Below are 18,773 nucleotides of genomic sequence, written 5' to 3'. Positions count from 1 at the left end.
ACTGAGCAGCCCTTTTTAGGATCTACTCTGCTCACTCCAAAATAGGGGAGGGGCTAGGAAAGGTGCGCTAAACATAGTCTGCCTCTCTTTTTCCCTGACTGGATTACTATGCCCAGTGGTGGTAAAAGACAATTGAACTTTGGAACATGGAATATATGGACAGATATAACACAGATAATGAGCATCCTGAACGCAGAACTGCCATCATTGCAAGAGAGATGTGACGTTTTAACATCAATATTGCAGTGCTTCAAGAGACTCAAAGAGCAGGCAAGGGACAACTGAAGGAAGAAAAAGGAGGCTACACATTCTTCTGTAAAGGTCTATCGGGACAAGAATGTCAAATACATGAAGTAGGCTTCGCTATCAACAACAATCTTGTAAAGCTCCTGTCAGAAGTCCCTACCAGACTTCTGGTAAACTCACCAAAAACCAACAGGCTACTATTACCAACACACTCATTCAACAAAAAATAAATAAATTTAAAACTTCATGGAGGCATCCTCAGTCAGACCACTGGCACCTCTTAGACTATGTTATTGTCTGTGCTAAAGATTTCCATGATGTGCTCCTTACCAGAGCTATGACGAGTGCTGACAAATGCTGGACAGATCACCGACTAATAAGTTCCACGATGGCTATCAAGATTATACCTCAACACAGGCTTCAAGGAAGGAAACCAAGGTGCAAAATAAACACTCAAGCCCTTCAAGATCCCAATAACTGGGATTGCTTCCAAACAACTCTCTTTTTTAAAATTATTTTTTATTAGGAATTTCAACATAACATTTTATCAAAAATACATCATCCTCATTCCCCCCCCCCATTTTCCCTCCCCCTTCCCCAAAAAGAAATCTGTATATTTTGAATCAGTTTTCCACAATCTTTCCCAAACTTCAAGCATTATTTTGTGTTCTATATCTTGTGTCCATTTAATCATAACTGATTTCACCTCTTCATTTTTTGTTTCCCATTCTAGCAGAATACTATATGCACCTTTCAGCAGCTTGACCTTCCCTTCTACAACTTCCTTTTGGAATCTAGATGTCATATAGCTAAATCCTTTCTTATTGTTCTTTGTATATTTCATGTAGTTGCCAATACAGTGGTGCCTCGCAAGATGAAATTAATTCGTTCCGCGAGTTTTGTCGTCTTGCGATTTTTTTCGTCTTGAGAAGCACGGTGTCGGGAAAGTTTTGGAAAAGCTTCAAAAATCACCAAAGTCTTTAAAAAACTAAAAAAGGCTACCACACCACATTCTATGAGTTGCTCCTCAAAGTCAAGTCGCAACTGTATTAACGGTGTTAAGAAAAAGGAAACAAACTCGCAAGACGTTTTCGTCTTGCGAAGCAAGCCCATAGGGAAAATCGTCTTGCGAAGCAGCTCAAAAAACAAAAAACCCTTTCGTCTAGCGAGTTTTTTGTCTTGTGAGGCATTCGTCTTGCGAGGTACCACTGTAGTGTAACCAACTCTGAAAGTGGTCTTTTATTTCCTCATAATCTCTTAGTTTCCATTTTCCTTCTTGATGCTTTAGCAAATCAACATACGTAAAGCACTTTCCTTTCTTTCCAAGTGGTTTGAGCAGTAAAGCTTCATGTTGTGAAAGCCACCAAGGGGTCTTCTGTTCTAACAAATCTTTATATCTCTCCCATACTCTCATTAATGATTTCCTAATTATATAGTTATAGAAACTTTTATGAACCTTCCCTTTCCCATACCATAAGTATGTGTGCTAGCCAAATCTATTGTCATGTCCTTCCAATTCTAATGCTTCTTGCTTTTCCAACTTCATCCAGTCCCTAATCCATACCAGGCATGCAGCTTCATAATACAATTTAAGGTCTGGGAGGGCAAAACTGCCTCTATCTTTTATGTCTGTAAGTATCTTATATTTTATCCTTGCCTTTTGCCACCCCCACCCCCCGATAAACTTAGAAATTTCTTTCTGCCATTTTTTAAAATATTCATCTTTCACAATTACTGGGACTGATTAGAAGAGGAATAGCATTTTAGGCAGCACATTCATTTTAACCGCCACTCTTTTTCCTAACAGTGAGAGATTCATTCTGCTCCATATTTCTAAGTTTCTTTTTATCTCAAGCCAATTTTTTTCATAACTGTCTTTGTATAAGTTTATATTTCTTGATGTTAGCCATATCCCTAAATATTTAACCTTTTTATGGACATCTATCTCAGTGTTTTGCTCCAACTCCTTTTTTTCTTCTTCCTTCAAGTTTTTAACTGGCAGTTTTGTTTTATTCCTGTTTAATTTAAATCCTGCCACTTCCCCAAATTTCTGAATCTGCTTCCAAACAACTCTTAAGGACCATCGGCTTTCAGAATTCCCTGATAACATCGAGGAACACTGGACCAAGCTAAAAACATCCATTATTGCAGCCTGTGAACAAACTATCGGATAGCAAACCAAGAAACACGAGGACTGGTTTGATGAGAAAGACAGTGAGATTGAACACATGATTGACAAGAAAAGGAAGGCCTTTCAGATCTGACAAAGAGACAGAAACTGTGCCACTAAGAAAAAAAAAACCTATGCCAACGCTAAGGCTGAGGTTCAAAGAAGAACCAGAGAACTAAAAAACACCTGGTGGATTAAAAAAAAGGTCAAGAGATCCAGCGCTTAGCTGACACTCATGATGCACAGAATTTCTTTAAAGCCACAAAGACCATGTATGGGCCAATAAATCATGGCATATGCCCCCTATGCTCAGCAGACAATACCACACTTCTAAAAGATAAAGAAGCTACTGCACTGCACTGGAAAGAACATTACCAACATCTCCTTAACCGCAACTCCCCCATAGCTGCTGAGGTCCTCTCACAAATTCTGCAAAAGCAAGTTAGAGATGAGCTTGCAGTATCTCCTAATCTGGGAGAGTTGTGTACAGCAATTAACCAAATGAAAAACAACAAAGCCAGTAGACCTGACAGAATACCTGCTGAAGTCTTCAAAGTGGGTGGAATTGAACTTACACAACAACTTCACAAGCTCATCGAAACAATCTGGGAGAGAGAAGAAATCCCAGCAGACTTTAGGGATGCAAAATTATCAATCTCTTTCTAAAAGGTGACAGAATTGAGGCATTTCTCTATTAGCTGCGGCTGGCAAAATTCTTGCAAGGATTTTAGCAAACCGTCTCTTAACAATATCCAAGGTGACCCTTCCTGAATCCCAAAATGGTTTTTGGCCTTCTAGGGGGACAGTGGACACGATTTCCACCACTAGACAGCTTCAAGAAAAATGCTGAGAGCAAAACCAACCCTTGTATATGGCATTTATTGACCTAACTAAGGCTTTTGATACTGTAAATCATAATGCCCTGTGGACTGTCCTTCTGAAGATTGGCTGCCCAGATAAATTTGTGAACAACATTTGGCTCCTCCATGATAATATGACAGCCACAATCAAGGATAACAATGGCTCTCAGAGTGAACCATTCACCGTGGGATCAGGTGTTAAACAGGGTTGTGTTATTGCCCCAACACTATTCATTATTTTCATTGCCATGATCCTACACTTTGTTGAAGGGAAACTCCCCACCAGAGTAGATATCATATATTAAACAGATGGAAAACTGTTTAATCTGAGCAGACTGAAAGCAAAGATCACCAGTGTTGAACCAATGATTCTTCAACATCAACTTCATTGGACTGGTCATGTTGTGCGGATGCCTGATGATCGTTTTCCAAAGCAACTACTCTATTCCAAACTAAAAATGGAAAGTGTAATGCTGGTGGTCAACAAAAGAGGTTTAAAGACTGTCTTAAGGCAATTTTTTAAAAATGTAGCATTAACACCAACAATTGGGAAACACTTGCCTGTGAGCACTCCAGTTGGAGAACAGCCTTTACCAAAGGTGTCGTGGGTTTTGAAGATACTCAAACTAAGGACACAAGGGAGAAACCTGCTAAGAGGAAGGCATGCTTGGCAAATCCATACCAGGATCATCTCCCTTCTGGAAACCAATGTCTCCACTGTGGAAGGACGTGTGAATCCAGAATTAGCCTCCACAGTGACTTGCGGACTCATTGTTAAAACCGTGTTTATGGAAGACAATCTTGGCTACGAGTGATCACCAAAGATGAAGAAGAAATCCTGTTGCTGCTGCCTGCCTTACCTGGGTTGCACAGCAGTGTCCACAAAGTGGCAACAACAGGGGGCTCGGTGAGATCTTGGAAGATTTTGTTGAAATCTTGCCAGAAGCTGTCCCCTTTGCTTCTCCACTAGCAGCTGGCTAGGCAGCACACCCCCAGAGATGCCTCCTGTTGGCATTCCATTGCCCAAGGCAGCTGTCACAGCCTGCCTCATGGGTGGACTGGCCCTGTGCTTCATAGCTGGTTATGAAAAGAAACCCACACACAATTTCCTGTATTTACAGCGGTAGCTGCTAGTGCTAGATTTCAGGATCTGTGGGTTGGCGTAATAAGCCAACACTGGCATGAAGAGAGGGATCCAGTGGAAACACTGGCATCAGATATTTCAAATGTGTGCTACCGTATTTCACTGCCTAATGGTCACCACCACATAATAGTCGAGCTACTTTTCTCAAGCCTTAAAATCAGTCCCAAAGCATTCAACAAACAATAGTCACAGGGCATTCTCAGTGTGCATGAAATTGCCTTGCCCTGATTTGGACTACCTTTTCCTGTTCACAAGTATTCTGTGCATCCTAATCACACCAAAAACAGTTAGTAACAAGTAATAAGCAATGTTACTATAAGTATTAACCATTCTTTTTTCACCATAATAAGCATTGTTCAAAGAGGGAAAGATGAAAATATATTTTGTCCTTTCTAGTATATGAAGATGGATGAGACAGGGATTTGAAGTCATAGTTAACTTAAGAATATTTTGTTTTGGATGTTCTGTTTTCTCAGTCCACATTTGAATGTCAGATAAACATCAATCCAAAAAATGCTCCAAAGGAAGACCCCATAATACACTTAAGTTTCCACTCCTTTACACTCACATTTCCTAGACATTTCTATAGATGCTTATGGATGGATGAGCAATTAAATTGACTATGAGAAATATTTGGAGGAAACTCAATGCGATTTTCAACTGAGATTCGGAAAAAAAGACACAGTGGTACCTCGGTTTTTGAACAGCTTTGTTCCCGAACAACTTGGAACTTGAATGCTGCAAACCTGGAAGTCAATGTTTCGGTTTGCGAACTTTGCTTCGGAATCTGAATGTGCTCCTGAGCTTTCACTGTTGCGCTGCTAATTTGTCGTCCCCCCCCATTGTAATCAAAGCCTTCCATTTCTGATTGAAGTGTTCTGAGGTGATATTTGGAGCTTATATTTCATGCTTTTATTTTTGCTTTTTTTGCCTTTTTGTTTGTGTGGCTTTTTCATTTTTGTGACTGTAGCTTGTTCTTCATTTTATGATTGATTGATTGATTGATTGATTGTGTGACTACGGAAATGGATAAAAACCCACCATCCAAACAATGACTATCATCAGCGCAGGTAAGAAAGAATTTTAAATTTAATTTTTATTTTTATCATCCACAATACTGTTTTATTTATTTTATAGTACAGTACAGTGATTACTGCTTTCATTTTATTAATCAATGGCCTCATTAGATAGTAAAATTCACGTTAAATTACTGTTTTAGAGGTTGTTTATAAAAGTCTGGAATGGATTAATTCGTTTTCCATTACTTTCTATGGGAAAGTATGCCTCAGTTTTGGAACACTTTGATTTTGGAACAGACTTCTGGAACGGATTAAGTTTGAGAACCAAGGTACCACTGTACTGGTTTCCAGGCAAGGGATTAGTATTCACATATAACAGGGAATATAATGATTCCTTGAATGAGCTGCCTACAGTTTTGAAGCAGATGCTCATTTGCATTCACATTTGTACATGAAAATATTTATCCTTTCCTAGCTATTTTAGTAGATGCCCATGGAAGGATGTCAACTCACTTTAGCAATTAAAATGACTATGAGGGAATTGGGGGGGGCAGAGAAAGGTATTGGTGTCCTAGCAAGAGATTAGTATTTATTTTTTTATTTTTTATTAAAGATTTCAACATAACAATTAATCAAATCAAAAACATATCATTCTCAATCCCCCCCTATTTTCCCCTCCCTCAAAAGAAAGACTTCCCTCAGCTCCTCTCACTGTTTTTTCAGGATTAGTATTCACTCATAACATGGAATATAATGATTCCTTCGATGAGCAGCATTCGCTTTCAAGCAGATACTTACTTTCTCCATCTGAAGTAGATAGAAATCAATGAGATCCTGTGGCTCATGCACAGACTGATTCTCCTTATGCTTCTTTATCTCCTCCTTTGCAAATGAACGCACCATCTCCACGCAGGAGAAAGCCTTCTTGTGGGGCCCTGGGAGATGTTTCATGAGCCATGGTAGCATTTCATAAAGCTAAAGGAAGAATAGCAGAAATGCTGCCATTACCATGAGGAAGCTTGTTCAAACCATTTGTGCTTTGGAATTGCACTTAAAAAACATGATCTGCATTATTCTTCAGGGCTAGCATATTAGTTTGAGTCTCACTAAGAAGAAGGAAGGTATCTATAGCTTCTCTGGAATCAAACAATGATTGGATTCTGTGATTTATCCCTAGCTGAAAATGTGAAAGAAAACTATGGCTCAAAATATTTTTCCAGCTCCCCAGCATAATTTCAAAACTGGGCACAATCACAGGACCTCTCCTGGAACAAGTTAGTGCCCTTTTGTGGTATGTGGGGGTGGGTGGAGAATAGGGGTGGGGGGAAATTCAAGTAAGTTTCATGAGTACTTTTTTTTTAAAACAGATTAGGAATGGAGGTAAAAATGCGGAGTACTGAACTTAAATTTGAGGAAAGGGTTTAGTTGATCATCCAGAAAGGGGCTGCTTTCCTCAGCAATAGCGATAGTGCTTGAGTTGCTGGTCTCTCTTTCATTAAAAAAAAAATTCCAGCCAAGTGGTGGCTGCAGTGGCCTCACCATGGATGCCATCATGATTGCCACTGCTAGGTGGGTATAGAGTAGACACATATAGTTTTCCATGATGGCAACAAAACGATGTAATTCCCTTCTTGAGAAGATTATTTTGTTCACCTCTCTTCCCCTTGGCGGGCTCTAGATGACCTGTTCTCAAGGTCATTGTTCCATTTTTGTCCCATCTTCCCTCTAAAGAGTCTCCTGTGGTGGACAAAGTCTTCTTTTGTTGCTGTTTTATGGGGGGGTTGTGTTTTTTATCTCAATGATAATCATGAGCAATGGATCAGGCTGTGAGATAGTAAGTGGCCCTTATCTCAGATCAATTTAAACCTGATCTCACTACTCCAACCCTCTATCAGAATACTGATTTGTGGTATTAAGGCCCTTGGGAGACCTGTTGGCAGGAATGGAAATGACTACTCACAGCATAACCAAAGCTACATGCAAATTGCAGGGGAAAATCTATGGCTTCTATAAGCTTCTGGAGCCTTTCATCTTCAAGAGTAAATCGGTGCCCAAAAGCCACAGCACTTATCATGTTGGAGACTGAAGTAGTGATGGGCAAGGAGGGGTCAAGTGGTTGTCCTGCAAAATAAAGTTGAACTAATGTTAGCTCAGCTGGACCAGTTCATACTGAGAGTGGGGTTTCATGGTGGCCAAGAGAAACTGCTGGGATCTCCATTAGGAACCAAGAAAAGCATATCACTTTCCTTTCTAAAATGGACAAATATATCTCCATATGCGAGCTCAGCACCATCACTTAGCATCACATACCCTTTGAACGTGCAAAAACCTCCACGAGCTGATGGGCCTCCTCTGCTACTTGGTGCTCCATGCCTTTGTTTTCCCGCCACAGCTTCCGCAGAGTAACTACAACAAAGCGTCTCTGTTGCCTCCAGGTGTGACCATTTGATAATGCAATACCTATGGAAAATAAGTGAGAAATAACAACAATCATACCTCGGGTTAAAGTCGCTTCGGGTTAAATCTTTTCAGGTTGCCTCCCACAGTGACCCAGAAGTAATGTGTCAGGGAACTGCCATCAGAGGCACGGGAGAAGGAGAGGGTCTCTGATTCTGCAGGGGAAGGTCCAAGCGCTAGAGGGAGACTCAGCCGGGAGGAAGGGGAAGAGAATGAGTGTAACACCAGGGATCCAGGAGAGCAACGGGACAGGGAGGTGCAGGGGCTCCAGGACTCTTCGTTGGAGGTTAGCGAGGAGAGCCCAAGTACCCCGCTGCCCACGCCCACCCTGCGCAGGAGACTCCCGCGCAGTGAGAGGCGGAAACGATTGGGCGTCAAACAACTCTTATGTTGGCAACGCTTTAAGAAACGCCCACAGACAGATTCTACAAGTGACTAAGGGCAGCCACGCTAATATGGGCTGCGTAGTCCAGAGGGTTTAACCAGGCAATCCGATGCTCAAACGGAGCAGGATTACGCACAAGTAACTCCCAACCATTACATAATGGAACAGGTTCATTCAGGATTTTGCCGCTCACACATGTGCAGACACTCAGAATGACGTCACATGCATTCGCACTTTACAGTATCAGCAAAAAGTGAGATTTCTCGACAGCTCTACCGTTTTGACTTTTGAAGAGAAAACTGGTATCTGATACAGTGTGATGTCAACAAGTTTAGATCTTTCCATGGAAGGCCGTCACGATCAAAATGCACTTCTCATTGGGAGACAAATGGATGGCAGGTGTTGTAGAAGGATAAAGGCCTTAACTTGCTTCTGGCCACCCTGACCTGGGGGGTCAGTTTCTCAGCCAGAGCAACAGACCACACCAGAGCATATCATGAGTCTACTGAAAGCCCTGCTGTACAGTGTCAACATTTAGCTTTTTGTAAGCAAGCATTGGTGTGTGTGTTTCTTTGTGGCTGATTAGCTGCTCTCCCTGTGCAAAGGTCAGAGGGGGCCTAGCGGCGCACACAGTTAGATCCATCTTTTAGATTTAGGGGAGCTAGTCTCAAACATTTGTTGGGGGAGACCTAGGTTTTTATTGTGGGGGGAGTTATTTGTCCTGTCTTCATGCTTTTTATGATGGAGGACCGCTGTAGCCACTCCCAACGACACGTTCTCAAGATGGAGGGGGAGGGAACAGCTGCAGTCTCCTGCGGTTCCTGCACAATGCTTGCCATCTTGCCAAAGGTTGCAGGCAGCTTTACCTGCAGCAATTGCATGTTGATTGCCCTCTTAAAAGACAAAGTCCAGCAACTGGAGGAACGTGTAGCTACGCTCCAAAGAATTAGAGAGCTGGAGCTCTTCTTGGAAGCAACAGAGCACACCGTCTCCACCAAGGAGGTGACAGGGGACTCCCCTGAGAAGGAGGCTAGGTCACCAACACAGGAGCCAGATATATGGAGAAACATGACTCAAAGAAGTAGGAGGCCCAGGGTTCGCTCTGATTGTTTAGAAATAAACAATCGCTTTGAGGTCCTCTCCCCTAGCATGGAAGATGAAGAGCAGACTCCATTTGAGGATCTCTTCCTCATTACAGTCGATCAGGTATATGAAGACGAGCAGCAAAGTCAGTCCTCAGGGAATGTGCAGGCGACCTAGGAACGGACAGCTCACGGAAGAACCCCAACCAAACCTAAGAGGAGGCGTGTAGTGGTGATAGGGGATTCCCTACTGAGGGGAACAGAAGCAGTGATCTGTGGGCCTGACAAGATGTCTCGGGAAGTGTGCTGTCTCCCCGGTGCTAAGATTCAAGATGTAACTGAACGACTGCAAGGAATCATAAAACCCACTGATAAATACCCTTTCCTCTTGGCTCATGTGGGAACCAATGACACTGCAAGCAATAGCCTCCAGAAGATCAAAAGAGACTACGAGGCTCTGGGCAGGAAATTGAAGCAATTAAATGCACAAATTGTCATCTCATCTGTCCTCCCAGTTGAACGACGTGGCCCAGGGAGAGAGGGAAAAATAGTGGAAGTGAACAGCTGGCTTCGCAAATGGTGTAAACAGGAACGGTTTGGATTCTTAGATCACGGACTGCATATTCTTGAAGATGGACTTCTGGCAAGCGATGGGCTGCACCTCACAATGGTTGGGAGAAATGTTTTTGCCAAAAATCTCAGAAACCTCATCAGGAGGGCTTTAAACTGACTAATGTGGTGGAGGGAGACAGTGCTCCTGAAGGTCATCATGATGTCATAGACCAAATGGAGCAAACAGCATGCAGATCTAGTGGTGGAAGGAAAAAATCCTTAAATAAGAGACACGGGGGAATGATTAACGGAATTCAATGTCAGTACACTAATGCACAAAGCATGGGAAATAAACAAGATGAGCTTGAGCTCTTGTACAGCAAACTAAATATGACATAATAGGCATCACTGAAACCTGGTGGGATAAGTCCCACAAATGGAATGTAATAATGGGGGGATACAATCTATTTCAGAGAAACAGACCAGACAAGAAAGGAGGAGGAGTGGCGTCATATGTCAGGGATGTGTATACCTGTGAAGAGATCCAAGATTTAGAACCTCAAAGCCAAAGTGAGAGCATTTGGGTCAAAATTAAGGGAGAAAAGAATAACAGTGACCTCATTGTGGGAGTTTACTATAGATCCCCAAGCCAAACGGAGGACATAGATGATGCCTTCCTGGAACAGATGGCCAAGCATGCAAAAAGAAGGGAGATAGTAGTAATGGGGGACTTCAATTACCCGGATATTTGTTGGATGTCAAACTCAGCCAAGAGCATAAGGTCAAACAGATTCCTCACTGGCCTTGCAGACAACTTCATTGTCCAGAAAGTGGGAGAAGCAACAAGAGGAACAGCCATTTTAGATCTGGTCCTAACCAATGTTGATGACCTGGTTAGTGGGGTAGAAGTGGAAGGATCATTAGGCGTGAGTGATCATGCTCTTCTGAAGTTTACTATACAGCAGAAAGGAGCAGCCAAGCATACTAGGACTCAATTTCTTGACTTTAAGAAAGCCGACTTCATAAAACTTAGGGAAGTGCTGGGTGAGATCCCATGGACAGTAAAACTAAAATGAAAGGGAGTTCATGATGGCTGGGAGTTTGTTAAGAGGGAGATAGTAAAAGCACAACGTCAGAGAATACCAATGAGACGGAAACATGGAAGGTGCCTAAAGAAGCCAGGGTGGCTATCTAAAGAACTTTTAACTGAGTTAAGATTAAAAAAGGATGTGTACAAAAAATGGAAAAGGGGGAAAACCACCAAAGAGGAATACAAACAAACAGCCAGCACATGTAGACACAAAGTCAGAAAAGCTAAAGCACAGAATGAACTCAGGCTTGCTAGAGAGGTTAAAAGCAACAAAAAAGGCTTTTATGGGTATGTTCATAGCAAAAGGAAGAACAAAGAAACAGTGGGGTCACTCAGAGGAGGAGATGGTGAAATGCAAACAGGGGACACAGAAAGGGCTGAACTCCTCAATGCTTTCTTTGCCTCAGTCTTCTCCGATAAAGAAAACAATAGCCCGACCTGAAGAATTTGGAGCTGTCAGGGGTTTAGGAGCAGAGGCACGGGCAAGGGAGGAAACAGAGAGCGAAGGGGAGGAGGCAGAAGAAAAGATGAGTGATGACGACGACCCGAGATCTCCTAGTCTTTCCAGTGAATCAGAGGATTCACAGAAAGGAGCACCAGTGGCCAGGGCAAGGGGGGAGTCTAGGGGGGCACCCCAGGAAGATAGAGCCAGAGGGGACTCAGGGGAGAGCAGCTGGAAATCGGGACCAGCGTCACCGCCAGGAAGCAGGGAAGAGGAAGGGAGCCAGGGGGGAAGCGCTGGCAGCTCACCACAGGAGGGAGGGCATGAGTCAGGAGTGGCCACACCTCCATCGGGGAGCGAAGAAACGGTTAAGAGGAAAGTGGAAGGTTGGGCGCGCGCCAAGTTCAAATGCAGAGGAAGGCGGCGCAGTAAGCAGCCCCGAAAGAGAGCCAGGTCCTAAAGCCCGGCGCAAGGAGACAGGAGGGTCCGGGTCAGCGTCAGAAGAATCCCGGAAGGAAGAAACCCCAGGGGGTAGAGGGACCCAGAGGAGGACAGTCAGGCGGAAAAGGTGGAGCAAGGCTAGGATATTAAGTTGGTGCACACGGGGCGGAGACTCAGACGGAGCTTCGCCGATCTAGCTACTAGACGTAGAGTTGCGCGCAGCAGCGTGAGAATGGAAACTGTAATTCAATAAAGACTTTTACTTAATGATCGCTGGCTAGCGTGATCCTGTGTGAGCTAGGATCTTCAAGCAGCTCTGACAGGAGCAAATGATTCAGCAAAGGAAACACAGCCCAGAATAACTAAGGAGATAGTACAAGAATACTTGGCTAGTTTAGATGTATTCAAGTCTCCAGGGCCAGATGAACTGCATCCAAGAGTATTAAAAGAACTGGCAGATGTGATCTCAGAACCACTGGCAGTCATCTTTGAGAATTCCTGGAGAACAGGCAAAGTCCCGGCAGACTGGAGGAGGGCAGATGTTGTCCCTATTTTCAAAGGGGGGGGAGAGAGAGAGGACCCAAATAATTACCGCCCAGTCAGTCTGACATCAATACCAGGGAAGATTCTGGAGCAGATCATTAAGCAAACAGTCTGTGAGCACCTAGAAAGGAATGCTGTGATCACCAATAGTCAGCATGGATTTCTGAAAAATAAGTCATGTCAGACTAACCTGATCTCATTTTTTGACAGAATTACAAGCCTGGTAGATGAAGGGAACGCAGTGGATGTAGCCTACCTTGATTTCAGCAAGGCATTTGACAAGGTGCCCCATGATATTCTTGTAAAGAAGCTGGTAAAATGCGGCCTTGACTATGCTACCACTCAGTGGATTTGTAACTGGCTGACTGACTGAACCCAAAGGGTGCTCATCAATGGTTCCTCTTCATCCTGGAGAAGAGTGACTAGTGGGGTGCCACAGGGTTCTGTCTTGGACCCGGTCTTATTCAATATCTTTATCAACCACTTGGATGATGGACTCAAGGGCATCCTGATCAAATTTGCAGATGACACCAAACTGGGAGGGGTGGCTAACACCCCAGAGGACAGGATCACACTTCAAAATGACCTTGACAGATTAGAGAACTGGGCCAAAACAAACAAGATGAATTTTAACAGGGAGAAATGTAAAGTATTGCACTTGGGCAAAAAAAAATATGAGAGGCACAAATACAAGATGGGTGACACCTGGCTTGAGAGCAGTACATGTGAAAAGGATCTAGGAGTCTTGGTTGACCACAAACTTGACATGAGTCAACAGTGTGACGCGGCAGCTAAAAAAGCCAATGCAATTCTGGGCTGCATCAATAGGAGTATAGCATCTAGATCAAGGGAAGTAATAGTGCCACTGTATTCTGCTCTGGTCAGACCTCACCTGGAGTACTGTGTCCAGTTCTGGGCACCACAGTTCAAGAAGGACACTGACAAACTGGAACGTGTCCAGAGGAGGGCAACCAAAATGGTCAAAGGCCTGGAAACGATGCCTTATGAGGAACGGCTAAGGGAGCTGCGCATGTTTAGCCTGGAGAAGAGGAAGTTAAGGGGTGATATGATAGCCATGTTCAAATATATAAAAGGATGTCACATAGAGGAGGGAGAAAGGTTGTTTTCTGCTGCTCCAGAGATGCGGACACGGAGCAATGGATTCAAACTACAAGAAAGAAGATTCCACCTAAACATTAGGAAGAACTTCCTGACAGTAAGAGCTGTTCGACAGTGGAATTTGCTGCCAAGGAGTGTGGTGGAGTCTCCTTCTTTGGAGGTCTTTAAGCAGAGGCTTGACAACCATATGTCAGGAGTGCTCTGATGGTGTTTCCTGCTTGGCAGGGGGTTGCACTCAATGGCCCTTGTGGTCTCTTCCAACTCTATGATTCTATGATTCTATTCTATGATTCTATGATTTATCAGCAAAATAGATGCTTTGATTCACCAATTATTCCTAGCAAAGCTAAGAAGGGAGTTGGGTTTATCTATGTAAACAGTGGTGATTTCTGCAACAAAGAGTGGACTTGCAGGTATCACCTGAGTTTTCTCATAATGTTAAATACTAACAGTAAATTCAAATCACAAACCCACAAGGGACTTCCATGAAGAAAGATGGCTGACTAAATGTCTACTGCCGACACTCCACCGACAGATATGATTATGTGGTGATTAATGATAGCCAGGATATAAATCTACCAATTGAACTTTCACTTGGAAAGCAAGCTATACGCTGGCAGAAGAAGAGGCAATTATTAACAGGCAAAACAAAATTATTAACAGGCAAAACAAAAAGCATGTTTTTATTATTTGCAACTAAGAAATATTCTAAACTCCTAAGGTTGTTCCGATGGCTAAGAATTCTCATTTAATATTACTTTTAACTTCTTCGCCCCTTTGGTGTAAATGCCAACTGCAAAGTGAAATTTACCTCTCTGATTGTGGGAACGAATATGCTCCTCTATTAAGGAGACAGATGCAGGTTTTCAAGGCAGACTGTTAAGGTGGAGAGTGAGTTGTTAATAAGACCTCAGTATGGTATAAAAATGGGTATAAAATAATAAATATACAACAAGTAATTAACTATGGATTATTTTTTAATATTGTATATGACTACAGTGCAGAGATTCCTGCTTAAATAGAAATGAAGGATTTGTTTTTTTTAAAAAAATATATGGAGGAATGGTTGGAATTTTTGGGGAGATAAAGTCACCATACTGGAATGGAGGAAGACTATTGGGTACACACTTGAAGGTGATATCTGGCTGGTGAAAGACCCTGTGTGAGAGGCAGAGAAGGAAAGATTTCCCAGGATGGGAGACTGGGGGAAGAAAGGGAAGCACCCAGGTGAGAGGTGGGAGGGTCCACTCCCTTCTGTGTGAGACAAGATATAATAATAATAATAATAATAATAATAATAATAATAATAATAATAATAATTTTTATTTATATCCCGCCCTCCCCAGCCGAAGCCGGGCTCAGGGCGGCTAACAACAATAAAACAGTACAAAAGTACAGCACAAGCAACACTCTAAAATCATTCATTATAAAATTAATTCAAAGCAAACCACTGGCAACCATTGGGCCAGAGCTCCACGAAGATTGCAGAAGGAGGGAGTCAGGCTGTGCCCTGGCCAAAGGCCTGCTGGAACAGCTCTATCTTGCAGCCCCTGCGGAAAGATGTCAAGTCCCGCAAGGCCCTGGGCTCTTGTGACAGAGTGTTCCACCAGATCGGAGCCACAGCTGAAAAAGCCCTGGCTCTAGTTGAGGCCAGCCTAACCTCTCTGTGGCCTGGGAACTTCAAGATGTTTTTATTTGAAGACCGTAAGTTTCTCTGTGGGACATACCAGGAGAGGCGGTCCCGTAGGTACGAGGGTCCTAGGCCGCATAGGGCTTTAAAGGTTAAAACCAGCACCTTAAACCTAATCCTGTACTCCACCGGGAGCCAGTGCAGCTGGTATAGCAATGGGTGAATGTGATCTCGCAGCAAGGACCCCGTAAGGAGTCTCGCTGCAGCATTCTGCAACTGCTGGAGTTTCTGGGTCAGTCTCAAGGGCAGCCCCACATAGAGCGAGTTACAGTAATCCAGTCTGGAGATGACCGTCATGTGGATCACAGTGGCTAGGTCAGGACAAAAGAGGTAAGGAGCCAACTGCTTAGCTTGGCGGAGATGGAAAAAAGCCGCCTTTGTTATAGCTGCAATCTGTGCCTCCATGGAAAGGGAGGTGTCGAAGATTACACCCAAACTCTTAACCTACGGTGCTGGCACTAATTGCACCCGTGCAAGAGATGGGAGTTGCCCCCCAATCCCATATTGTTTCGTCCCAGCTACATGATCTCTGTCTTCGAAGGATTTAGATTCAACTGGCTTCCACGTAACCATCCAGCCACAGCTTCCAAACATCTGGTCAGTGTGTCTGGGGCCGAGTCAGGATGGCCATCCATCAACAGATAGAGTTGGGTGTCATCGGCATACTGATGGCAACCCAGCCTAAAACTCTGGACAAGCTTGGCGAGGGGGCGCATAAAGATGTTGAAAAGCATCAGGGAGAGTACCGCACCCTGAGGTACTCCACACACCAAGGAGTGGCGTGATGACAATCCCCCCCCAAGCGCCACCCTCTGTCCCCGACCAGAGAGAAACGAGCGCAGCCATTGAAGGACTGTGCCCTGGATCCCCACGTCAGCAAGGCGGTGGTCCAGAAGTTCGTGATCGACCATGTCGAAAGCTGCTGACAGATCTAGAAGAATCAGCAGCCCCGACCCACCTCGATCCAGCTGTCTACGAAGATAATCTGTTAGGGCAACCAGAGCCGTCTCGGTCACATGACCAGTGCGGAAGCCGGACTGGAATGGATTCAGAGCCGATGTTTCATCCAGAAACCCACCAAGTTGTTCAGCAACCGCTCTCTCAATCACCTTACCCAGGAACGGAAGATTCGAAATTGGCCAGTAATTGGTTAGATATAAGGGATCTAATGATGTTTTCTTTAAGAGCGGGCACACCACTCCCTCCTTCAGTTCCCCTGGGAATATCCCGGTGCCAAGGGACAAATTGATGATATCCCCTAGGAGGGCCCGCACCTCATCTGGACACGCTCTAATCAGCCAAGACGGGCACGGGTCGAGAGGACAGGTGGTGGGCTTTCCAGCTTGGAGGAGTCTGTCCACATCGGCTGGGGATATCCAGTCGAAGTGGTCCAATACTGGACCCGAGGACAGTTGAGGGACCTCCAGTTCCTTTATTGTATCCAAATTGGCAGGGAGGCCATGGCGGAGCAACAAGACTTTGCAAATGCCTTGCAAAAAGCTCGCAAATGCCTCACAGCTGTGTGTCAAATTGTTATTTAAATTTGGCTGTCCCTCAAGGGACGTTAAAAACCTAATTATACTAAATCATTGCGCCGGGCGAGAGCTAGTGGAAGCAATGGAGGCCGAGAAGTAAGACTTCTTAGCAGCCTTCACCGGCATCTCATAGGTTTTCATAAAAGCCCTATAAGATGTTCTTGAGGCTCCATCACGGGTACCCCGCCATACTCACTCTAGCCGTCTGAGGTCCCGCTTCATTTTCCAGAGCTCCTTGGTAAACCAGGGAGCCCAGTTTCTACGGGGTCGCAGAGGGCACTTAGGTGCAATCTCATCGATGGCTGGCAGGAGCTGGATATTCCAGCCCTCAACAAGCTCTGTTAATGAGTCGCCAGGGGGAGCAAGGTCCCGCAAGGCTTGGTGGAATCTATCAGGGTCCATCAGCCTCTGCAGGCGAGCCCAAATAGGCTCGCCACCTAAGCAGGGTGGGGGTGGAAAGTCAATCCTGGCTTTCAGAGCAAAGTGATCAGACCATGGCACCTTCATCGAAGGAGACATGATCACATCTATACCTACGCCCAAGATCAAATCCAGAGTGTGGCCTGCTTGATGTGTGGGGCCTGAAACAAACAGGGAGAGCCCTAGTGTTGCCATGGAAGACACCAGGTCCAGAGCCTGTGAGGAGGGAGTGGTATCAGCATGGATGTTGAAGTCCCTCAATACCATTAGGTTAGGGAACTGCAATGTCAAGCCGGCCACCACCTCCAGTAGGCCTGACAGGGTGGCTGCTGGTGCGCAAGGTGGCCAGTACACCAGACAGAGAGCCAAGATCTCCTCGGAGCCTCACACTAGGCCAACACATTCAGTGCCGGGGATCAATGGCGATGGTAGAGCCCTGAAAGGACAATCTTCCCAGATTAATAATGCCACCCCTCCCCCCCAGCCCACAGTCTGCGACTGGTGGAGGAAGGAGAAACCCGGGGCGCCATCTCTCGTAAGGTAATTGTTTCCCCTTTGTTCGCCCAGGTCTCCATCACACAAGCCAGGTCGACCCCCTGCGAGGTAAACAAATCTCGCAGGGTGGCGCTTTTCTTGCCTATAGAGCTGGCATTGCACAGCACCAGTGACGGAGGTGAGTAATCCTTACTAACCCTACCCTCATCCCTCGGGATGAGGCACAGATTGGAAGGGGTACGAGCATATCCATATCTCGATCCCCTTCGCCTATAAGATCTACCTTTGAGACAGGGCTTGGCATTTCTTTCTCTCTTTTTCTTTTTTGGTTGTTTGTTTAGTTAATGTTGCTGAAAAGTTTCAATAAAAAAGTAAAGAAAACCAAACAAACCCAATTCAGCCAATTTTTCGACACTGTTTCTAAGGATATAATGTGTGGTGTCAACCAGTTACTACTTCTACTCGTCCAGCTAGACAGGTTTGGGATTTTTACTGAGGGTGAATTCTGCACCATATTCTTGACAAGATGTAATGCATCAATGGTGGATATATTCTGCTTTGTTAATTCTTCTGAAACGCTGCCTGAACACTACTGCATTATTTCTGTCTGCGGAAACTATCTACATTGCAACGAAAGTGGGACAAAAATAAGTTTGTGCATTTGTAGTTTTCAGCAGAAAGTTAAAGGATGTGACAGAATGGAAATGAAACTGTATGATCACCTCAAAATCTTTGCAGGCATAAATAGTATTGACAATGGAGTTGGATATAACCACGTTGAAAGTATTATGAGCACAAATCATTACGAATGTGCAATTAAATAACGTTTTCTTGTGGAGCCCTTAGCTCCAGTAATAAACTGTGGAGTTAGTGATGGGAATTATTGGGCAAGCCAGCCCCACAGTAACTCACATTGTGTCTTTCAGAGTGAATGTCCCTGTTCTTTGGAACTGCATTCAGAATATGATTCTGTACTTTCCCCCCCCCAAAAGGAAGACATTTTCCCCCCAACAAGCTTCCCCAGTCATGTACAAAGGTCACTTCAATAGGTGTATACCTTGTATTGTTTTAACCCATTTTTAG

General features: G+C 44.3%; 1 protein-coding gene across 3 annotated transcripts in view; it reads right to left on the bottom strand.

The window, feature by feature from the left end:
• The window catches only part of LOC310707292 (cytochrome P450 2J5-like), an 85,443-nt gene that overhangs the window by 9,111 nt on the left and 57,559 nt on the right, over positions 1 to 18,773 (bottom strand). The window contains exons 3-5 of one of the 3 annotated variants that reach the window (XM_083504308.1): positions 7,750 to 7,899; positions 7,400 to 7,560; positions 6,238 to 6,414 (exon numbers count right to left, since the gene is read on the bottom strand). The exons of 1 other annotated variant lie outside the window; for it this stretch is intronic. In XM_083504308.1, coding sequence (XP_083360434.1) covers positions 6,238 to 6,414; positions 7,400 to 7,560; positions 7,750 to 7,899 — 488 coding nt within the window. The remainder of the gene's footprint in view (positions 1 to 6,237; positions 6,415 to 7,399; positions 7,561 to 7,749; positions 7,900 to 18,773) is intronic. One more of the 3 variants, XM_083504306.1, reaches the window with a different exon arrangement.

The sequence above is a fragment of the Podarcis liolepis genome (assembly GCF_965112155.1).
Source record: "Podarcis liolepis genome assembly, chromosome: 5".
NCBI lineage: Eukaryota > Metazoa > Chordata > Lepidosauria > Squamata > Lacertidae > Podarcis > Podarcis liolepis.
The sequence above is the reverse complement of the archived record's forward strand: the minus strand, read 5'-3'. Positions and strand labels throughout refer to the sequence as shown.